The 24810-nt window shown below is 32.8% G+C and overlaps 2 protein-coding genes across 4 annotated transcripts; both read left to right on the forward strand.

Moving 5' to 3' along the window:
- Window positions 1–2649: 2649 nt before the first annotated feature.
- On the forward strand, window positions 2650–6529 carry LOC133689512 (probable disease resistance protein At4g27220). Of its 3 annotated transcripts, none has more exons than XM_062109379.1 (4): window positions 2650–2800; window positions 3085–4599; window positions 4708–6004; window positions 6274–6529. In XM_062109379.1, exons 2-3 carry the CDS (start codon window positions 3110–3112, stop codon window positions 5987–5989), a joined length of 2772 nt encoding a protein of 923 aa, XP_061965363.1. In that variant the 5' UTR covers window positions 2650–2800; window positions 3085–3109; the 3' UTR covers window positions 5990–6004; window positions 6274–6529. The 3 variants fall into 3 exon arrangements, with proteins under 3 accessions (XP_061965363.1, XP_061965368.1, XP_061965356.1); XM_062109384.1 differs by having other exon boundaries at window positions 3085–3173; window positions 3275–6004; XM_062109372.1 differs by having other exon boundaries at window positions 3085–6004.
- A 7329-nt stretch (window positions 6530–13858) lies between these two features.
- Window positions 13859–15149, forward strand: LOC133680863 (uncharacterized). Its single transcript, XM_062103879.1, has 3 exons — window positions 13859–13984; window positions 14505–14603; window positions 14702–15149. Exons 2-3 carry the CDS (start codon window positions 14573–14575, stop codon window positions 15082–15084), a joined length of 414 nt encoding a protein of 137 aa, XP_061959863.1. The 5' UTR covers window positions 13859–13984; window positions 14505–14572; the 3' UTR covers window positions 15085–15149.
- Window positions 15150–24810: the final 9661 nt, after the last annotated feature.

The following is a 24810-nucleotide window of genomic DNA, read 5'->3' on the forward strand; positions in this document are numbered from 1 at the left end:
ATGCTTGATTTTTGTGACATAAACATGTGAAATAAAACTATTCCAACAATTTATTCTTGACAATAATTATATATAAGGCTGCAGGTTGAAAAGAAATTGGAGTACATACAACTGAAAATCCAAACCAAAGTTCAGTAATTATTTACTTATGACCACATCAAGAGAAATTGATCATACCAATATGAAATAGAAATAGTGATAATGGAGCAGTGGATATAGTGCATGAAAAGTTGGCAAAAATATATACAAGAGAATATATGTCAGGCATATTTGTAATTATGGCTGACATATAGTATAGACATTCTGTCAGTTTGTAAAAGTTTTTTACAGTACATTGATGCAGATTATAATTTATATGTTATTTGTTTGGTTATAATAATTTACTAAAACTTGTGAAAATATTTGTCATTTTTTTTATCCTACAATACTTAAAGATTTCTATATAATGCATGTTGTAACATCAACATGAGAAATAACCTTCATGAACATTTCAATACACTAAAATAAGAAAACTTTTAGTCTTGAGAGCTCCTAAAAAATAAATTGTAGTTGTAAGTTACTCTTATGTCCTCCAATTTTTTCCAAGGAACCTTGTATGGTTTCATATAACACAGGGATGAGATAGTTGAATGAATTCGTATGAGGACACTGTAAATGATGTGTTAACATTTGTTATGACTTGGAAACACAGTATGGGTTGAAACCATAACAAAAGATGAGTGTTATTGAGAAGGTGGCAATGTTTTTGTACACCATTGCATTAGATGTAACAAATAGGCGAGTTTAAGAAAAATTTCAACATTCTGGTGAAACTGTGAGTCAATATTTTAAATAAGTGTTGGAGACAATTTATTTGCTTGAGCTAGAAATAATTAAACTAGAGGACTCTGAATTTTTAAACACTCCATGAGAAATTATGATGAATTCGAGAATTATGTCTCATTTTAAGGTCAGATAGATGGTGTTTATAACAATTAATGACACAAAAATTAGTTTCAGATTCTGCTAGTCATTATTTATAAAATGTTGGTTGTTGTTTTGTTTTGTTTTGTAGAATTATATTGGTGTGATAGACGACATACATGTTCGTGCTTTTGTTTCTCAAGAAAATCAAATACTATTTATCGGTAGAAAAGGTGTGCCGACATAGAACGTAATGACCGAGAGTAATTTTGATATGCAATTCATGTTTGTTTGGGCAAGATGAGAAGACAACGCTCATGATATTCATATTTTTCTAGAGGCTATTGACAATCTAACTATAAAATTTCCAAAACCTCTTGAAGGTAAATATATAACAATAATTAATTGTTATTTGAGTTTAAAATATGTTTATTCTATATTTTTTTTATTAAATTTGTTATAAGTTTCTTACTTGTCATTGTAGGGAAATATTATTTTGTTGATGCTGGGTATCTAAATGAGTATGTATATCTCGGTCCATATAAAGCTGAGAGATATCATTTCCAAGATTTTCAGCGTCAAAAGCAACCAACAAGCCAGGAAGAGCGATTCAATCGTGCACACTCGTCACTTTGCAATGTTATTGAACGTGTATTTGGAGTGTGGAAACAAAGATGAAGAATTTTACAGAACATGTTGTTATATCCACACAAATCACAAGTGCAGATTATTGTGGCATCAATGACACTACATAACTATATTAGGAAGAAGTCATAAGAAGATATTGCATTTACAGAATATAATCGCGATCCTAATTTTATTTCTGATGATTTTTTAGTCGATGTTGTTCCACATTCTCAAAGTCAAGACAATCAGAGGCCTTCTCGAATGAATTATATTCGTGATGGAATAACAGATACTTTAATGAGATAATTGAAGAACAACAATAATGTAACATTCTTATTTTTTTTATGTATTACAAAAAAAAAATGCTCACAAATGCTATTCATAACTTGAAATTCACACATGTCCTTCTTGTTAATTTTATTACCAGAAGCACTTACAAAAGTAACTTAACCAAATACATATAAATTACTTCTTAGATAATAATAATTTTAATCATAATTTTAACTAAACATGTATTTTATTATACAAAACCACAAGAAAAAATAATTTTTAAAAAACTACTTTGAGCGTGTTTGGCAGTGTGGTTGCGGGTGCTTTTCAAATAACTTTTCGTGCCGAAATGCATGTCAATGATGTTTTTTCATTTTTTAAAAATTATTTTTGACATCAGCACATCAAAACGATCTAAAAAGTACAAATCACACTCAATTTTAGCAAAAAAAATATTTTTAAATTTTGATGAAACGCAGTTACAAATGCAATGCCAAATAGTATTCATCATTTGTAATTACAAAAGTCACCACTCTCCCACACGCTCTTTTAATTGCTGGGAGAGAGAGGAAGGAAGGTGAGCTATGATTTTTTTTTTGGGACTTGTTTGTTACTGGAATGAAAAGAGAGGGTTTTTTATTTATTTTTTAATGTTGATAACATGACTATAAAATAATGTCAACGCAATTTGATAAAGAATGAATGAAATATGGAGGACGTAATTAGTAGATGAAAAATCTTCGAGAGGAAATTAATAAAATCCATTTGCTTAAAGGAGTAGAATAGAGTTAATTCTAAAATATAATTATTTATTTGAATTTGGTGGGGGCTGGTGGCGCGTGAGGGTGCTTATTGGAAGGCGAAGTTGAAATAAAAACTTATTGAATTGCGTGGGTTTGAAAGAAGAATGAATTCCTTCCTTCTTCAATTCACCCTTTCCCTTTCTTTCCATCAGAGTTAAATAAGATATTCATTTTGGAGAACATCTTCATCAGGCCAGGTAACCCAATAACCTTAGAATCTTTTCATTTGTCGCCATGATTTCTCAGTTATAAATAATCAAGTTCTTTCCTTCTTTTTTTGTCTAATAAATAGTCCTCTTCCTTTTCCTATTCTTATTATTTTCATGTAGGTATGTAATCGTATCCATGTTTATTTTGTTATTTTTTACTTCTAAACAAGAAGAGTTTGTTCAAGCTTTTTAGCTTCTTCTTTCTTTTTCTTTTTTTCCCAATTAATTCAACTTTTTTTTTTTAATTCGTTGTTTTGACAAATTTCTTATAGAGACACTGAAGGATAAAGGAGAAAAATGGTTGTTTCAGATGATGAATTCTGGGCTCATGTTGAGGACATGAATGATTGCAGGAAGAAGTGTGAGTTCTGTGGGCATCTTTTTGCTATTCGTACTTCCATTTCGAGGATCAAATGGCACTGGTCAGGTATTAAAGGCCATGGTGTTGCCATTTGTCAACAGGTGCCTAAACATGTTCAAGAAGCAGCCTTTCTAGCTACGGAGGGTGCCAACAAAAAACTTAAAATCAGAGGTAATTGGTCAACGGAGGATGATGATGATGTAGATATCAAGACAGAAGAAGCATTAGTGGAGATTGTTGCAGAAGCTAGCTCTTTTGGGGGCCTTACTCTCAACAAAAGGGATGCTAGAGAAGATGCATTACCCATTAGAGAGCTAGTTGGTCAAGCATTTGAAGAGAATAAGAAAACCATCTGGTCTTGGTTAATGAATGATGAAGTCTTTTGTATTGGCATTTATGGGATGGGAGGTGTGGGTAAAACATCACTGGTGAAACATATCTATTATCAGCTTCGAAGAAAATCAGACACTTTCCATCGTGTTCACTGGATCGCCGTGTCGCAAGATTTTAGCATTTATAAATTGCAGAATCGTATTGCAAAATGCCTTGGTTTACATCTTTCAAATGAAGACAGCGAGATGCAAAGAGCTCAGGAACTCTCAGAAGCATTAGGGACGAAACGACCGCATTTCCTCATTTTGGATGATCTGTGGGACACTTTTGATCCGGAAAAGGTGGGCATTCCCATTCAAGAGGATGGATGCAAGTTGATTATTACAACTCGATCATTAAAAGTTTGTCGAGGGATGGGCTGCATACACAAAATCAAAGTGGAGCCTCTCACTTGTGATGAAGCTTGGACTTTGTTTATGGAGAAACTCAAGCATGATGTAGAACTTTCTCCAGAAGTTGAGCAAATAGCAAAATCGGTTACCAAGGAGTGTGCTGGTTTGCCACTGGGAATTATTACAATGGCAGGAAGCATGAGGGGAGTGGATGATCTACATGAGTGGAGGAATACATTGGAGAAACTTAAAGAATCAAAAGTTAGGGACATGGAAGATGAAGGATTCCGGTTATTGAGGTTCAGTTATGATCGCTTAAATGATTTAGCATTACAACAATGTTTCTTATACTGTGCATTATTTCCTGAAGGGATCAGTAGGGATGACTTGATAGGTTATTTGATTGATGAGGGAATAATCGATGGCATCAAGAGCAGGCAAGCAGAATTTGACGAGGGCCATACGATGCTCAATGAACTTGAAAATGTCTGTTTACTGGAAAGTTGTGATGATCATAATGGTTGTAGAGGTGTCAGGATGCATGACTTGATTAGGAGCATGACCCACCAAATACAGCTAATGAATTGTCCAATCATGGTTGGCGAAGAATTACGAGATGTGGACAAGTGGAAAGAGGATCTTGTAAGAGTGTCCTGGACAAGTGGTAAATTGAAGGAAATTTCTCCTAGCCATTCACCAAGGTGTCCCAATCTTTCAACCTTATTGTTACCCTGTAATGACGCTTTGAAATTTATTGCAGATTCTTTTTTTAAGCAATTGAACAGGCTTAAGATTCTTGATCTGTCCAGGACAAACATTGAAGTGTTACCAGATTCCGTCTCTGATTTGGTGAGTCTTCGTGCATTATTGCTCAAAGGATGCAAGCAGTTGAGGCACGTTCCATCATTAAAAAAGCTCAGGCTACTGAAGAGGTTGGATCTCAGTGATACTGTACTTGAAAACGTGCCTCAAGACATGGAATACCTATCCAACCTCAGGTATCTTAAACTCAATGGATGTAGACAAAAAGAGTTTCCTACTGGAATATTACCTAAACTTTATAGCCTGCAAGTCTTTGTACTAGATGATGATTGGGTGAATGGACAATACGCTCCAGTAACAGTTGAGGGAAAGGAAGTAGCATGCTTGAGGAAGTTGGAAACTTTGAAATGTCATTTTGAACTTTTTTCCGACTTCGTGGGGTATCTCAAATCTTGGGATGAGACCCTATCACTAAGCACATACAAATTTTTAGTAGGACAATGTAACAATGACGATGTAGCTTTTTTGGAATTTTCTGGCAGAAGTAAAATAGTATGGTTGTGTAACTTCAATAATCGAAGTTGCCTAGAGTTCCCAACTGACATTCAAGAACTGGTGATTTTAAAAAGTATTGATGCAAAAAGTTTATGTGATGTTTTATCACCACAGTATACAACTGAGCTGGAGTACATTGAAATTGTGTTGTGTGATAGAATGGAGAGTTTGCTTTCATCTTCTTGGTTCTGCTCTACTCCATTACCATTTCCATCTAATGACATATTTTCTCATCTCAAAGACTTTTATTGTTATGGGTGTACAAGTATGAAGAAGCTGTTCCCTCTTGTCTTGCTGCCGAACCTCCTCAACCTGGAAATGATTTCAGTCGAGAGGTGTGGCAAAATGGAGGAGATAATAGAAACAAGAGTAGACTGGGTTATGGGTGAAGAAAGCAGCAGTAGCTGCCGTTCCATTGAATTCAGTCTCCCAAAGTTAAGACATTTGAGCTTCATATTGTTACCAGAACTGAAAAGCATATGTAGGGAAAATCTGATTTGCAGCTCTCTCCAAACTATTATAGTAAGAGATTGTCCGAAGCTAAAGAGGATGCCACTCTGCCTTCCCGTGCTTGATAATGGCCGGCCATCTCCTCCCCCTTCTCTTGAAGAAATCTATGTAGATCCAAAAGAATGGTGGGAATCAGTGGAGTGGGACCATCCTAACAGTAAGGATGCGCTTCTACCCTTCCTAGTTTTAGGTGCTGGTGCCAGACTGCTTGAAGAAGAAGGAGACGAGGAAGACGTTGAAGACAATGATGAAAAACGTTTTTGAAGTGGAATTTTACTGGTATGGCCTTTAATTTTCTTCTCTCATTTTAAATCACTACCCAACTTTTAAATATAAAGGCTCTTGCTCTGATTCACATATTTCAATCGACACCTGATTGGATTCTTTACTAATTTTCTAAATCCTTTTTGTGCCCCCTTTTGGACTAGGAGTCATGCTTTTGGTCTACAAGTATTCTTTGAAACTATAATTAATGTTTTGCTTTGAGAGCTACTGTGATTTTTGCTGTAATTGGCTCCTTTTGTGGCTTGTGTATGGCATTTGTGCAGGATACAATACCGTGTGAATGCTGACGCAGAATCAATTTTCACGGGAATGCAAGGGCACTTACTGTTTCTGAAATCAATACATTGTAGCGTGCACTTTCCCGTATTCCGTGCCCTTTCCACTCTACTGGTTTGTTTTTTCATGTAATTCTGAAACAAACCTTCAGCACAAGTGGTGTAACTATGAATTTGACCTCTGAAGTTGTGATTTCTGTAGCTGTACTCATAAATGCTAATGGAGACATGGAGTTGTGCATCATCTGTTGTCCGAGTTTCCACGATTTGAACTTCATTGTTCAACCGAACTAAGCTATGCATGTTTCTAATGACAAAGAAGACCTATAAAATACTGGAACCATACAGATTAGATTTTGACAAAGCGTTCTTTTCTTCTTTTCTTAATACCTACTTGAAACTACTAGATCTGTGACTTTCACGTAAGCTACTCTGACTGCCTTAACCATGATAACCATGATGTCTTGGATTATTCTGCTTTCTGCGTATCATTTCACTTCCCTCGAAAGGTTCTGTCCTCCATGCTCGTTGCGGTCGTTGTTCTTCCTTTTTATAATCAGATAATTTGAACATCTTGTCTGCCCAGATAGGTTTTAGTTTCCTATTTTCTATTATCAGAAATAGTGATGTCATTCCCTTCTAACACTTACATTCAACTGCTAAGAGTTCTATTTCTTAATAGCAGTATTGGAGAATAATCAAGGAGTTCTTGATCGGATGGCAGCTCAGAACTTAGGTAACATTTGGGAACGCGGTTCAACCCGCGTTCCCAAAAAATTTGATATATTTTTTTTTTGCTAAAATTTAATATGGTTTGTACGTTTTGAATCGTTTTGATGTGCTGATGTCAAAAATAATTTTTAAAAAATGAAAAAACATCATTGGCATGCATTTTGGCACGAAAAGTTATTTGAAAAGCACCCACAACCACACTGCCAAAAAAGCTCTTAGTGGGCTGATTTCAAATTGCTTGAAATGATTTCTTGGATTATCTAGGGGGTGTTTGTTTGATGGAAAGTGGTTTCCTGAAAATCACTTTCCAAACTTTTCTGTTTGTTTGTCATTAGAAAAGTTGGTCAACGGAAAACACTTTCTAGTCAAAGAAAAATTTGGCTTGGTTTTCAGGAAAGTGTTTTTTGTTTATTTTAGGCGGAAAACACTTTTCGAAAGTTGTGAAAAATTTAGAAATATCATGTTATTTACTGATTATATCAAATTTGATCATCAAACTTTTGATTGCTATATATATATATATTGTTTTGAATATTTTTTTTTTCAATTTCATCCCCTAAAATTTAATTTTTATATTAACTCTGGTTTTTATTTTTATAATTGTTATTTGCTTTTCTCTTATTATTTTTTAATTGAAATTTTTTATTCATTAAATTTGATTCTCATTCTTTTGATTGTTATTTTATTTGAAATAATTTATGAAATGGTAATTATTATTATTTTAATTTCTTCATCTTTTAATTTTTTTATTTGTTAAATTTGCTATCTATTATTTTGATTATTATTTATTTTATTTTAGATAATTTATAAATTTTTTTTTCAATTTCATTCTCATTCAACTTTTTAATTTGTAAGATTTATTTCTTATTATTTTAATAAACTTGAAAAAAATAAAATATTAATAAGTTATTTTCCAGCTCATTTTTCGTGACATAACCAAACACTAAAAAATATTTTCCAGTTTATTTTTCATTACACTATCAAATATCAAAAAATAATTTACTTTTTTAAAATTCATTTAAAAAAACTATTTTTCAGTAAATAAACAATACTTCAATATCAGTTTGTCTCGTTACTTTCAGATTTCCCACATTTCTTGCCTGAGTAATTTTTTGTCTTTTTTGTCTTTTGTTTAGAACTAAAGCCTTCTGCGGGTTTCTTTGCTCCTGCAAGAATAGAACAACATCTATTGACCTTAATTTGATGAAAGAGCTTATTTCCTCTGAAAATTGAGGATTTAAACAGAAAACATTTATACCTAGTCGAATTCAGTCGGAGCTGTTCGAATCCGAGGCATGTTAGCATTACCGGATGTCGTGGATAGTTGTTAAAAGGACCGGAAAAAAGTGCTCGTGTTTTTTAGCTGGTTCAACACAAACTACAACCTGATAGGAAAAATCTCACAATCTGAGCTTAGAACTCTGCCACAATTTGAATTTATGTGGTAGAGATTAGCCTGACTAGCTATTTACTCAATAATGATCTGTGTCCCAACTCAATAATTCAATTATTCTATCAGGGATATCATTTGGTTACTCTTAAGAGATAGACACATTCTTGTTGTGCAGATTCGTAGCAGATGCAGAAGCTCCTGAAGAGGGAAACAAGACGGCTTACACTTGGAATATCCTTTGAAGGAGGTCTCCAGGTGAATATATCAAATTTAGAGAAACTAAATACAATATTTAGTCATTGTGGGGAAGAGGATTGCTCTCTCTCTTCATTTTTCGAAGCCTTTTCTTGGAAAGTCACTTGACTTGTTGGAATTGCCCATCAGTTTCTCTCACTTTTCCTACACTAAACCTTCCCTGCTTTACTTTAGTTCGTCTGCTGTCCTCACACTTCTAATCCCTCAAAAGATACGGCACCATCCTCTTTCATCATTTTATACGTAGTGGTTGTTTTTAAGCATTTAGTTACTTTCTCTTGATAGAGGATAGAAACTTGAAAAAAATAAAAATAAAAATATAAAAATAAATTTGTTATTGAGATAATTACAAAGTGAGTTTATGTATTTTTAAAACATAAGGTGCAATTGGAACATATATATATATATATTATTTTAAAAAATATCTATATAAAAAAACTCTTAAACATATAAGAATAAAATTGGTTTAAATCATATTTTTTAAACTTGATAGGGGGTTGACCCGGGATAAAACCTAGATAATAAGTTGAGAGTGTTTCACCTAGGTTAACCCTATTTTTTTTAAAAAAGACAAAGTTGTTTTAATTGATTTTTTTTTTTAAAAAGCAAGAGATTTTTAACCTAGGTTGATAGAGTTGTGGAACAACCAAGGTTTTTAATTGGATAAGACTAAATTAATCATTTATCTATTGGGTTAGTCCGGATAATTCTTTTTATATGTTTTTTTAAAACTGGATTGATTTAAGTTATATGTCAACTAAGTCTCATATCGATTTATTAGATCGGTCTGAGTTTTATAATTATAATTGTTATACTATTATTAACTTTAACACTTAATATAAACAAATCTTACGTACATTTACACCGGGATATTGATATTATAAGTGAAGAAAATAAATATCCTGCTTGTTTATTGATTTATAGAATAGAAAAATGAAACTAATTAATGATTCGAAGAATCAATTCTCTAATGTTTCCTGTGGAGAGTTTGTTTAGCTGACTTAATTACAGAAATAAAAAATTATGATATTGTTCTCTATCAGCAGTACGTACGACAAAGTAGAATTACGGGTTCCTTATGACCTTTTGATTACAAATATAATTATATTTTGTTCCAATGTCAAGCATATTGAAGTGGTCAATTATTTCAACCCTCCTCTACAGTTGCCTGCTGGGAAAGCAGCAATCTCAGGGATATTCGTCATTCTTGAACTCATTATTTTTTAAAATGTTTTTTTAAATATATTAAAATAATATTTTTGATATAATATATCAAAATAAAAGCATAAAAAATAAATTTAAAATAAAAAAATTAAATCATTCAGTACAAGCAACAACAATAATTTTGTTAGCTCAGGCGGCAGATTGACTTTTACCACGACAGCTTTTAGCTTTATTCTTATCCAAATATTTACATAACAATGGTGTTTCATATATATATATATATATATATATATATATATATATATATACACTACTTATATGAACCCGCGCGATCCTATAGATTATTTTTTTATATAAAAAATATTAAGAAAAAACTAAGATTTAAAAGTGTTATGTTTTAATGCAAATTTATATCCAAGAATCTTGGGTTTGGCTGTAATGCTTGACCCAAAAGTAATATTTATAATATTAATAATAACATTAGACTTTCATGACCTAGTAGGTCTAGTTGTAAGGTTGTGTCATAAAAGTGTGATAATTAAATAAATTAATTAAAAAGAAAAAAAATCTGAATTAACTGGGTTAATCTTAACCCGTCAAACCTTGGATTCATGTCGTGAAAGTTTGACAATTATATAGAAAAAAAAAATTGACGGGTTAACTCAGAATTAATTGGGCTAACCCGTCAAACCAGGTTACCTATCAAACTCAGGATCTGTGTAATGAAAGTTTGATAACTAAATAGAAATAAATTGAACATTAACAACCTAAATTAAATGAAAAAATTAATTAAAAATAAAAAAACAAAAACAAAAACAAACAAAAGACATATGCCTGTTACTAATGATGAAAAATAAAAAAAATCTGAATCAACTGAGTTAACCTGTCAAACCTGGAATTCGCGTCATGAAAGTTTGATAACTAAATAGAAAAAAAAATCGACTGGTTAAACGAAAAAAATTAACAAACTAAACTAAACGAAAAAAATTGATTAAAAAGAAAAAAACAAAAAATAAATTCCGAGTTAACTCGTCAAACCAGGTTAACCCGTCAAACCCGAGATCCATGTCATGAAGTCTGATAACTAAATAATTTTTTTTTTCACATTAACAAACTAAATTAAACAAAAAAAAATTCATTAAAAGAAAAAAAAAACACAAAGAAAAAAGCCAAAAAACCCATAAAGGCATAAAAAATAAAAAATAAATAAATAAAAACAGGAAACAAAACAATCAAGAGTTTCACTGTACACTGTGTGCACAGTAAAACACTGATGCAGAAAAGACGCGAGGAAGCTACAATACTTTCCCCACACCTTTTAAAGTATTACTTTTATATATATATATATATATATATATATATATATATATATATATATATATATATATATATATATATGATTTTATATGGAAATGATATAATATGATGATTACATGGTTATCTTAAATCTCGATAGAATCACGAAGGTTGCTATTATTTTAAGTTTCTCTTTAACATCAATCTTCTCCAACTTGGAACTCGATATTTGCGAGGAGTTGTTTTCTTGACTGATTCGACATAAACATATTTTGTCAAAGTTAAAAAAGATAATATATATTCTAAGCTTGTCAAGAATATATAAAAATATAATCAAAAGTTGCCTAAAATATTTATATATAACGATAAACATAAACATTATATTCACTTACCACAAATATAGGAATCAATTCCCATATAGAAAAAATAATAAATTTCAATATATATATATATATATATATAGCAGTAAAATCAATATGATATTATTTCACCCAAAAAATAATAAAATCTACTTAAACTACCTTTAAAAAATGGTGTTTGATCAACAACAAAACCAATATGAAAAAGTGGAATCATCCGTGTATCATAAGATATTGGTTTGTTAAAACTAAATAGGTGATTTGTGCTGCAATGGATTAATTAAATTTTTTTTTTAAAATAAAAAAGAAAAGAAAAGTGTCTAAATGATGATAGCATTTTTAAAAGAGTAAAAACAATTCTAGTACTTGGGTTATTGTTTTGAATGAATTCAACAATCTTAATTAATTTAATAACGTAATTAAAAAAATCCCAATGACCAATAAAAAAAATACTTGCTAATATTAGAAAAGAATATCATCTAAATTTTATAAAATAGTGTCAACGATCTTATTTGATAAAAAAACAAAAAATAAATGAAAATATGATAACCTTACAAATAAGAAAATAAGAAAAAAATAAACCCAAAGCTTAATTATCAATAAATCAAACATTAAAGGATCAATTGAGAAAAAAATCAATTTTAAAAAAGAACAAAAACACCTGATTTAAGTTAGCATGTCAAATTCACGGTCTAGTTATGAGACTGAGGTAACTTCATACAAAAGAAGTTGAATAAAACAATGAAAGTCAACTCTTAAACAAACTAAATGATAAAAGACAAAGCTAAAAAAAAACTCAATTAAAAAAACATTGAAAAAAACCTCGAGTTAACTTGACATCCCATGATCTAGGATATGAAATCAGGATAACCCCGTAAAAAAAGATAGAAAGAAAAAAAAACAAAGCTCAAGGCCCAACAACCTAATATGAAACGATGAAATTAAAAAAAATCAATTTAACAAAAAAGTAGTCAAATAAAAATCTCGAGTCAATTTGGATTAACTCAACTAATATGTGACCTAGAATATAATATCAGGATAACTCTACAAAAATGAAAGCAGAAAAAATCACCAAGCTCCCAATAATTTAATGTCAAAGGATAAAATTGAAAAAATATCAATTTAAAAGAGGACCTAAAAAAAGGATTGAAGTTAAACTAACTTAGTCTTCAAAACCAATAACTCGTGTAATGAGATCAAGATTACTCCATAGATGATAAACAAAAATTCACAAAGCAAAGTTCATAATCATAAAAAATTTAAAAACAAATAGCAATTAAAACAATGAAGACCAAATCTGGTACAAAAACTAAATAAAACAAAATAATAAGGGACTCAATTGAAAAATAAAATAAATTAAAAAAATGATAAAAAATAAAAAATAATAGTAATCAAAAGAATGAAGACTAAAAGTGAATAAAAACATTAAATGAAATAAAATGCTTAGGGATGAAATTGAAAAAAAGAACTTCAAAAAACATTAAAAACAAAACAAATAGCAATAAAAAGAATGTAAACCAAAATTGATACAAATACAAACTAGAGGATGAATTTGATTTTTTGAAGGGTTAGCATGAAATTCGAGGTGAAAAGAAAAAAAAGAATGAGAATAAAAAAATAAAGTACACTGAATCCTAACTATTGCTTTGCCATGCACACATGCCTAACCATTGGGAAGAGTATGACATGTCGTTTCCAATGCTGTCATGAAAGGTGATGTTTGATCACCAAGAGACATTACACATCCCGCTCAAATAATGTAAGCTTCCCTAAATATCTAATTAATTTATATTTATTAAAAGTTCAAATTGCTCTATTTTCATATTGATTACAACTAAAAAGCCATGATAAAAACATAAAAAAGCTTATGGACATCAGATTTAATTTTTATTTACTTTGACGAGCAACATAATCATTTTACTATTCTTTCATAGCATTGAAAGATAAAAAAGCCTTTAAACCCTAGCTTTTTTTTTTTTATTCTAAAGATATTTAACTCATTTCATTATGCATTTAAAATATAAAAAAATCTATACATGTCACCGTTAAATATATTAATTATAAATATACTCATGAAAATAACTATCTTACCTTCAATAACTAATTAAATAATTTTGTTTGAGAATAAAAAAAATCTTCTTACCCGTATAATCCATGGTAAAATGTATCTTGGTGCATACCCCTTTTAGTTTTTTTTTTAATTTAATAATAATAATAATAATGTGTTGAATAATTAACAGATAGCAGCACCTTTGTCCTACCAACTCTCTGAAGAAGAACGGACAGTCCTAAACACTTGGATATAAATATTAAATTTTTGTCTCGGTGTGGAACGTGGACTCAACTTTTTAAATTTCCTTTTCAATTTCAATGCCTTATCTATATTATCGCTGCTTCCTCTCTTTCTATCCCTTCTATAAACCTTCCCTCCTTCCCTTCCCTTTTTTCAGATTAAATCAAATCATCTTGAAATCTTTTGGAGAAAATCTCATAGGGCCAGGTAAATTATTGTTTGCTACACTCTCATTTGATTATTGCATGATGTTCTTATAACTGTAACGTTGATATTTATTTATTTATTACTCACTAGTAAATTCCTTTCGAACTTGGTAAAAGAGTTTGAGGTTTTGATCAGAAAATGGTCCAGAGGCCTGCTAGCAGTATCCACCTAATCGCTTGTTGTGGACTCCTACATAATTTGAAGCCATGATTTCCCTTGAAAAATAAAATACTATGAACTTATTCACTCGTAGGTTGATTATTTAGCGAATACACACTCTTTAGCTCACCATATTCTGCAAATTTGTTTCTCAGCAACTACGAAACTGATCCTGAAAACTCAAGTTTGGGTTTCGGTTTTCAATTGTTCAGTTATCTTCTTCTGTATGTTTGAAAACTGAATACCTTTTCCTTCTTACAGTTTAATCTTTCTCTTGTTATCTCTAAACAAACGAATATAGTGTTCGTAATTCCTGTTTTAGATATAGCTTTCCTTCACCAGTCAGTGTTCGTGTCTTCAGGGCTGCAAAAGAAAAGGGAGAGATGGTTAAACCGAGTGATCAATTTTGGATTTGTGTTGAGCAGAAGAATGGTGGTTCTTTCAGGTGTAAATTCTGTGGGTACGTATTTGCGGTTGATACTTCGATTTCAACGATCATCTCTCATTTGTCAGGAGTTAAAGGATGTGGGGTTGATATTTGTGAAAAAGTCCCTGCAGATGTTCAAGAAGCAACCTATCTAGCTACTTATGGAGCAAATAAAAAACTCAAAGCCACGCTAAGTTCATGCTACGATGAGGCAAATAATACAGCTTTGACTTCTTTGCAAGGGCAAAACAGTGAAGTTGAAATGCTGGAAGGAGATCTCGAAAGAGTGCCAATGGAGGTTCAGGGCATGGAGCAAGAAGCAGGGGAGCATAGAGGTTTATTTCCTGAGGAGACAGGTTATGACAGGGAACATGAGATTGCAGAAACCATGCAGCCTATGGAGAGAAGTATCTCAGTAGAGAGGCTTGAACTTGATCATGATGCAGGAGAGACTAGAAGAGAAGAAACACAAGCATTCCATGAGTTGCGCTGGCTGTATCATTTCTCTTGTTGATACCAAATAATAATAATAATAATAATAATAATAATAATAAAATCCTGTTTACATCTTTTACATAATCCCTATGTCCTACATATCCTGTTTTTTTTTTTTTGCTTCATTTTTTGAATTAAAAGGAATTATTAGATATTTTAAAAGTTGCACATTGTCCTTTCGAAAAGAACATGCGTTTTATCGTGAAAATAATTCATCAATATAATATTTTTATGAGAGAGCAGAGGACAGCACTGGATATACTGAATTATTCCTTGTAAAATTAATCCTAAAAAAAATAAAAATAAAGCCTATAGACATAAAAATTGATAAAAATATTTCTATATAGGATTTTTCTCCTTTAATTATATATATTTTTTTAAAAAATAAACTCATAAAATAACTAATAAAATACCACCATTACTATCCAGAGAACATAAAATTCCTCTACTATTTATTATTTATTTTATTGACAACTTCAACTAATCGAATTTTATATTAAGTTGTAATTTATCACACGATTGTGTTGACAAATAAATAAATAAATAAAGAGTTGACAGATAATAATGAATAACTTGAGAAATAAGAAAATGACATCGTAAACGGGATTTGATTGAGTTGTTTGACGACGGCAGCCATGTCAAACAACCCTGTGCAGAATTCCATGCTTTCTGTGTGGATTTTTTTATAATTAACTTGAGTGTTTCACCAGCTTGTGTGAATTTTAAACTCAAGGTTTGAATTGAACTACTTCTTGGATTTTTCTGCATGGATTCTTAGAATATGACATGGAGAACCTTTTGTTCGATATGCAAGCGCGCTGCAAGAACAAGCACGGTTGAACCACCAACACTAGATTCCGCACCATTGCTTTCATCAAACCCATCCTCCTTGGCTTCATCATCCATATTGTCATCTTTTAGATCTGGAATTTCGATTTTTATGCAAATAGCCTCATCAGTTTCTCATATTTCCTCTTTTTTTAGCACTCCTTATATCCAGTAGTCTCTAAGATCCTACTGGTACTCACCTTCCATAACTATAAGTCAGAGCTTAGCTGATCTTAGGCACATGTCTTCTCAAAGACTTCCTTATTGGTTTCACCTTCTCAAATAGCCCTGATACATGTTTGCATATATACCTAGTGCAAATTCCAGATTGAAAACAACCAAATCAATGGTGAATAATGATAGCATTAATTATATCCTCCAGTAGAAGAATTAGTTCTATGTTAAAAAGAGAACTATAAATACAGTACAGTTTCAGAATATTATTACAACAAGAAAATGAGTAAAAAGACAATCAAGATGAAGATTGAATTGTAATCCTTACCTAAGGATTACACGAGCTTCAATTTCAGCTTCCAGTATAGATTTTATATCAAGCATCCCTTCCTACTTCAACTGTAATTTACTAAGCAGTTCCTGCAGATTACACTGCTCAGCTATATACACAGACCTCTCAGATGCAAGCTTTTCAGACATGTCATCAATCTCTTCCTTCAGACAACACTTTACAATAATGATATACAACAAATACTGAATTATATTTTTGTAATCATCCTCAAGATTTTCACTGAATATAGTATTAAATTGTGCATCTTCCATATTATGATAAATAAATAAATAAATAATATCAAACACTAGTTTTTTGATTAAAACATCATAAAAAAACCAAACATTCATGGAAAACATTAATGAACAATTGGATATAATTAATTGATCACTTACCCGTGTTTTTTCAGTATGCTCTGAAGTGTAAATTCTTGTTGGAGAGATGTACTTTGTCAACAATAATTTATAAACATACCGAAGAGAAGCATTGCATTATATAGAATATAGAAAAAGATGTAATTGATGAAAATGCAAGTGTATGTCGACATTGTGCTTGGTGTGACCTTCAAGTTATTGCTGTTGAATGGAAAATTTTAATATAACAATAAAAAAATTGTAGTTTAATTCCCTTTTATTTTGTAACAAAAAAAAAAAAAAGGAGAAGTTGGATCGGGTTTTAATTTTAAAGAAATAAAGAAAGAAAAAATTATTCATAGTGTAAACTGTTTGAGAATAATATAAATTATATCCTGAGACTTCACCTAACAACTTAAACTTTTAGGTTGAGATGGTTCTTTGACATGGTATCAGAGCCTTGATGACTAAGTGGTCACGAGTTCGAGTCTCACCACCCCTATTTATTTGATAAAAATGAAGTACAAGATAAAATAAGTCTAACGGCTTTCACTTGAGAGGATATGTTAGAGAATAATATAAATCATATCCTAGGACCTTGCCTAGCAGTTTAAACTTTTTGACAGGAAAGATTTGAGAAGACAAAGCTCTTGAATTTTTTGGGAGAGAAATTATGAATCTGACCAGTCAAAAAACCATTGCAAGTATTCTTTCAATGATTTTTCTTGCAATGGTTTTTTAGATGACAAATTATTGAGTGATGAACCATTACATAGTTGTACGAGAGAGAGTTAGAAGTGTGGTGAGAAGCTTGCAGCTGGTTTATTTATTTATTTATTTTCAAATTGATATTCAACCTTGTGAAGCTAACTGGCACCAATTGGTGTTAGCTAAGTCAACAAAGTGGGCACCAATTCGGTGCCACTTGCCTTGCCCCTTGTCTTTTGCATGGATACTTGCCTATAAATAGGCAATGCATCCAAGCATTACACTACTAAAAAATGAGCCTATTAGCAACTAACTATTTTATTGCAGATAACATTAAAATCCGTTACTGATAAAATTTAGCAACGGAATTAGCAACAGATAATTTCAAATGCAAATAATAGATGTTAATTTTTTAGCAACGGATTATCAATTGCTGAAATTCAGTTACTGAATATTAAATCAGCAACGGATATTCCATTGTTAATGACCGTTCCTGATCAGCAATGGAATATCCGTTGCTGATTAACAATAGAAATTTTGTTGCTAATTCGTTGCTGATTTAACATGAATTTTTTAAATTATTTTTTTCATTTATTGAATTTTTTAATTATCTGTGGCAAGAGAGAAATAAGAGAGCAAGAAGAGAGAGTAATCCCACAAAGTTGTGAGGTATTTGTGAGAGAGTAAGTAAGATGTTTTCTCTTAGTAATAGAGAGATTCTTAGTTGTTCTCTTATTGTTAGAAAGAGGTTGTAATTTCATATTACTTAGTAAAATCTTTTTATACTTCTCATGGACATAGCCAAATTGGATGAACCACATAAATTCTTGTGTGCCTAATTTCTTATTTTATCCTATTATTTGCCTTTTATCTTGTCGAGTTTGCATGCCAGTATCCTAACAGTGGTATCAGAGCTTTCTGGTTGGTGTTGTTAATACACAAAATTTATTTGTGTATATAGTTACTATTCACGTCTACAACACTATTCATACATACGTTACTGCTGGTGTATAAAGAAAGTTAGTGCGTTGATTAAATATAGTCTAGAAGTTATGTCTAAGGAGATTGGGTTTTAAGCGGGACCATTTGTGACCCTCCAATCTTTCCTGGAAACTTACTTAGTGAAGTATTATTCACACGATACTATTTTTGTATACATTACATATCTGTGAAACGGTGATAGCTGAATAGATCACGGTGAATAAAATGGCAGCAAAGTACGAGATTGGGTTCAAGGGGAGCAATTTCTCAAGGCAATCTTAAGGAAAGACAATTGCTTGGCATCAATTAGGGATCGACCCACGGAGATCGCTGATAATGCAAAATGGAATGAGATGGATGGTAATGCTATTGCTAGCATATATTTAGCATTACCCGATGAAGTATTATCAAGTGTGGCAGAGAAGAAAACAACTAAGGAGATATGTGAGACTCTAACAAAGCTATACGAGTCCAAGTCTTTGCACAATAAGATTTTCTTAAAGCAGAGACTTTATACCCTTCGAATGGCAGAAACCTTGGCGGTGACTGATCACATCAACACAATAAGAACTCTATTTTCACAACTCACTACGTTGGGTCAACAAATAGAGGAAAATGAACGTGTAGAGCTTCTACTTCAAAGTTTTCCTGATTCGTATAATCAACTCATTATCAACTTGACTAATAATATCCTCTCAGACTATTTAATCTTTGATGATGTTGCAGCTGCTATCTTAGAAGAAGAAAATAGGCGCAGAAATAAAGAAGACATAAATAGTTCAAACCAAGTAGAGGCATTGTTGGTGTCAAGAGGAAGATCAACAGAGTGTGGCTTTAGTGGGAGTCAAAGGCAGGGGAGGTCCAAATCAAGAAGTAAAAAGACTGTGAAATGCTACAATTGTGGTAGAAAAGGACACTTCAAAAAGGATTGTTGGTTTTAAAAAGGGTGTAGAGAATACTGCAGAGTCATCAAAACCTCAAGGATGTTTTGCAAGCACCTCAGAAGATGGAGAGGTTTTATATAGTGAAGTAGCGACAATCTCTACAGATAGAGAAGAGCTTACTGAGGTCTGGCTAATGGATTTATGAGCAACATGGCATTTGACTCCTTGCAAGCACCTCAGAAGATGGAGAGGTTTTATATAGTGAGGTAGCGACAATCTCTACAGATAGAGAAGAGCTTACTGAGGTCTGGCTAATGGATTCATGAGCAACATGGCATATGACTCCTTGCAAGCACCTCAGAAGATGGAGAGGTTTTATATAGTGAAGTAGCGACAATCTTTACAGATAGAGAAGAGCTTACTGAGGTCTGGCTAATGGATTCATGAGCAACATGGCATATGACTCCTAATCGAGATTGGTTCCATACATATGAACCCATCTCTAGAGGCACAATGTTCATGGTTGATATCATGCTTTAGAGATTCCTGGCATTGGCACCATCAAATTGAAGATGTATGATGGCATAATTCATACTATTTCAGGAGTGCGACATGTGAAAGACTTAAAGAAGAATCTTTTGTCCATAGGACAATTTGATAATCTTGGTTGTAAGATCCGAACAGACAATGAAATAATGAAAATTATCAAAGGAGCGTTGGTGGTTTTAAAGGTAAGAAAGATAGTTGCAAATATATTTGTGTTAATGGGAGAAACATATCATGAGGCAGAGGCGTCAATCGCATCAGCCAGTCCTGCAGAAGAGAAGACAATGATGTGGCATCAAAAACTAGGCCACATGTCAAAGAAAGGTTTGAAAATTCTCTCTGATCAGAAGTTACTCCCTGGGCTTATTAAGGTTACTTTACCCTTTTGTGAGCACTATGTTATAAATAAACAACTTAGGTTGAAGTTTAGCACATCAACAACTAAGAGCAAATACATCTTAGACCTGATTCACTTTGATGTTTGGCAAGCACTGGTTGTATCATTTGGAGGAGCAAGATACTTTGTATCATTTATAGATGACTTCTCTAGGAGATGTTGGGTGTATCCAATTAGAAGGAAGGCAGATGTGCTCGTAATCTTTAAAACCTTTAAAGCGCAGGTAGAATTTGAATCTAAAAAGAAGATCAAGTGTTTGAGGATTGACAATGGAGGAGAATATACCAGTGATGAATTTGATAACTTTTGTCAACATGAAGGTATCAAAAGACAGTTCACAATGACATACACTCCACAACAAAATGGAGTGATAGAGTGGATGAACAGAACTCTATTAGAAAGAACAAGAGCAATGTTGAAGGCTACAGGTCTTGGAAAGCCATTCTGGGCAGAAGCAGTCAATACCGCCTGTTATGTGATAAATCGATCTCCGTCAACTGCAATTGAGCTGAAGACACCGATAGAAATGTGGACTGGGAAGCCAGCTGATTATTCTCGATTGCACACATTTGAAAGTCCTGTGTACGTGATGTACAATACTCAAGAAGTGAGCAAGCTGAATTTAAAATCTAGAAAATATGTATTTTTGGGATATGCTGATAGAGTGAAGGGGTATCGCTTGTGGGATCCCATTGCCCACAAGGTAGTCATTAATAGAGATGTTATATTTGCAGAAGATAAAATGTAAATGGAAGAAAATAATAGCATTTTAAAGGAGATTATAGAAGTCCAGATGGAAAATATTCAGAATCGTACTTCTTCTGAAGCTGCACCAGAGCATGAAGAACAAGAACAATTAAAGTCTGAAACTCCTGAAGTTCGACGGTCAACTTGTGAAAGAAGACCACCAGCTTGACACTCAGAATATATTATTGAGAGCAACATTGCATATTATCTTCTAACAGAGGATGGAGAGCCATCGACTTTCCATAAGGCTATCAAAAGCATATATGTATCTATATGGATGACAACAATGCAAGAGGAGATTGAAGCTCTGCACAAGAATAACACTTGGGATCTTGTTCCGCTACCATAAGGAAGAAAGGCCATTGGCAACAAATGGGTTTACAAGATAAAGCGTGATGACAATGATCAAGTAGAGCGGTATCGTGCAAGATTGGTGGTGAAAGGATATGCTCAGAAAGAAAGAATAGACTTCAATGAGATATTTTCTCATGTGGTACGACTTACTACAATCAGAGTAGTCTTGACAATGTGTGCTATATTTGATCTTCACTTAGAGTAGTTAGATGTGAAAACTGCATTTCTTCATGGAGAACATGAAGAAGAAATTTATATGCTCCAACCAGAAGGTTTTGCTGAAACATGCAAGGAGAACTTAGTTTGCAGGTTGAACAAATCTTTATACGGTCTCAAACAGGCACCGAGGTATTGGTACAAGAGATTTGATTCCTTCATAATTAGCCTCAGGTATAACAGACTTAGTTCAGATCATTATACTTATTATAAGAGGTTTGAAGAAGATGATGTTTTCATCATTCTATTGTTGTACGTGGATGACATGTTGGTAATAGGCCCTAACAAAGATCGAGTCCAAGAATTAAAGGCACAGTTGGCTAAGGAGTTTGATATGAAGGACTTGGAACCAACAAACAAGATTTTAGGGATGCAAATTCACCGAGACAGAAGTAAGAGCAAGATTTGACTTTCTCAGAAGAATTATTTGAAGAAGATCTTGCGACGCTTCAACATATAAGATTGTAAGCTAATTTTCACCCCACTTCCTATTAACTTCAAATTATCCTCAAATATGTCTCCTAGCAATGAAGCAGAGATGATGAAGATGTCTCGAGTATCGTATGCATCAGCAGTGGGAAGTTTAATGTTTGCCATGATATGTACAAGACCAAACATTGCACAAGCAGTGGGAGTAGTTAGTTGATACATGGAAAATCCTGGTAGAGAGCATTGAAATACTATTAAGAGGATCTTGAGATATATCAAGGGTACCTCAGATGCTGCATTATGTTATGGAGGATCAGAATTTACTGTCAGAGGTTATGTTGATTCATATTTTGCTAGTGATCTTGAGAAAAGAAAATCCACTGCAGGCTATGTATTTATAATTACAGGAGTTATGAGTTAGGTCTCTAAACTTCAGATTGTTGTAGTGTTGTCCATAACAGAAGCTGAGTACATGGCAGCTACACAAGCTTGTAAAGAAGCAATATGGATGAAGAAACGTATGGAGGAGCTCGGGCACAAATAAAAGAAGATTCTTTTGTATTGTGATAGTTAGAGTGCTTTGGATATTGTAAGGAATCCAGCGTTTCATTCAAGAACAAAACACATAGATGTTTAATATCACTTTGTTCGCAAAGTGATGGAAGATGGAAGTGTAGATTTTTAGAAGGTTCGCATAAAAGAAAACTTAGCAGATGCTTTGACCAAACCAGTCAACACTGACAAGTATATATGATGCATATCATCTTATGGCCTAACAGAAAAGTAAGGAGCATAAAGATGGAAAGTATAAAAAGGATAGAAGAATCACAAATGATCAAGTGTGAAGACTTGATTAAATCATTAAAGTCTTCAAATGGAAGAATGTGAAGCTACCTGGCACCAATTGGTGCAGCTAAGTCAACAAAGTGGGCACCAATTCGGTGCCACTTGCAGCACCAATTAGTGCCACTTGCCTTGCCCCTTATCTTTTGCATGGATGCTTGCCTATAAATAGGCAATGCATCTAAGCATTATAGACACACCACAAGAGAGCAAGAAGAGAGAGTGAAGAGAGAGTAATCTCACAAAGTTGTGAGGTATTTGTGAGAGAATAAGTGAGGTGTTTTCTCCTAATATTGGAGAGATTCTTAGTTGTTCTCCTATTGTTAGAGAGGAGTTGTAATTCCACATTACTTAGTAAAATCCTTTTATACTTATCCATGAACGTAGCCAAATTGGATGAACCATGTAAATTCTTGTGCGTTTAATTTCTCATTTTATCCTATCATTTGCCTTTTATCATGTCGGGTTTGCATGCCAGTGTCCTAACAAACCTCAATTCTATATATTTCCTACCAAAATAAAACACAGTTTGAACCCTATTTAAATACAAATTTTTATGGTTCAATTAAAACTCACCGGCGTACACAATAACAAACACCACCTAGGCAAGACTGAAAAGAAAGAAGAGGTACTTTGTCATAACTAAATAGACTTTCTTACCTGGTTAATATTGACCATGGCTGAGCACAATAGTTTCATACAGCATACGGTAAGCAGATATTCGGGTATAAGAACCTTAAGCTCAACGAGTATGAGAATCCTCTCAATATTTTGCTCGTATTCACAGAGAGATCTTTACTGATTAAAGCCGTTTAATATCTAAGAATAATAGGGCAAATTTGCTCTGAAAGCTCAATGTGGTATGATCCTTTGAATTACTTACTCAACTGCATGTGTTGTTTTGCTTTGCAGGAGGTTGGCGGAGCAGCGCACTAGAATTAGAATAGGGCTTCGCTACATCTCCTAGAAGAAAACCCATGATGAGGATGTTCGTTTTTATGTTGTGAGACACTTGCAGTTTTCGACCAATTTAGTTGCAAATGATTCCGAAATGAAAGAAGGATGTTGGTTTTTTGTAGTTTGCTGTATCAGACAGTTCCCATGATCAAATAAACAGGGAGCCATTTTCCGGTAGATATCTTGCTAAAACTTCTATATAATACTGCTTGGAGATCCAAGTTACCAAACATGCTTCCTCTAAAGACTGGTTCATCAGCCCAGAGTTTTCTGTTGCTGTTGATTACCTCTAGCTTGTCATATAATCCTTCAAATTTGTCATGGTGAAATGTCATCTACTTGGTGGTGCCAATTCTGATATATCTTATTATGCACTTTATCATCAAGAACATAGATATCTAACTTGAGGATTAAACATACGTTGCTCTGTTTTTTTTTTTTCGCTTCCATCTTGACAATTTTGACAGCCCTGGAATAATTTCATACATAGCAAGTCCTCAGGTAACGGAGGAACCCTCTCATGCGTGCAATATCCTATTATCTGGCTGCACTTCGAATTAACCCAGTGGTCAGCGATGAACTTCAGCAACCATTTACTCAAAAAAGATTTTCAAGCTCGAGATCAAAATTGGAAGAGCAGAAAATAAGAGCAAAAGGATTCAAGTTTTTTAAAATTTGACTACTGCGGTTCAGAAGCTGCTGTAATTATTGTTTGTTGTGAAAGTATGTAACTGAGAGCGTGTTTGGCAGTGTGGTTGCGGATGCTTTTCAAATAACTTTTCGTGCTAAAATGCATGCCAACAATGTTTTTTCATTTTTTAAAAATCATTTTTGACATCAGCACATCAAAACGATCCAAAACGTACAAACCATATTAAATTTTAGCAAAAAAAAAAATTCAAATTTTTTGGGAACGCGGCCGCAGCCGCGTTCCCAAACGGTGCCTTACTCAATTTCAACCCCAAAGCTCCTAAAATGCAGAGACTAGAGAGAAAGG

This window comes from Populus nigra, chromosome 1 (genome assembly GCF_951802175.1).
Source record: "Populus nigra chromosome 1, ddPopNigr1.1, whole genome shotgun sequence".
NCBI lineage: Eukaryota > Viridiplantae > Streptophyta > Magnoliopsida > Malpighiales > Salicaceae > Populus > Populus nigra.

Excerpts from the sequence above, each read along its gene's own strand:
- LOC133689512 (XM_062109372.1), top strand. The coding sequence starts at position 3,110 with ATGGTTGTTTCAGATGATGAATTCTGGGCTCATGTTGAGGACATGAAT.
- LOC133680863 (XM_062103879.1), top strand. The coding sequence starts at position 14,573 with ATGGTGGTTCTTTCAGGTGTAAATTCTGTGG. Across the intron at positions 14,604-14,701 it reads TTCAGGTGTAAATTCTGTGG|ATGTTCAAGAAGCAACCTAT; the intron begins GTACGTATTTGC and ends AAGTCCCTGCAG.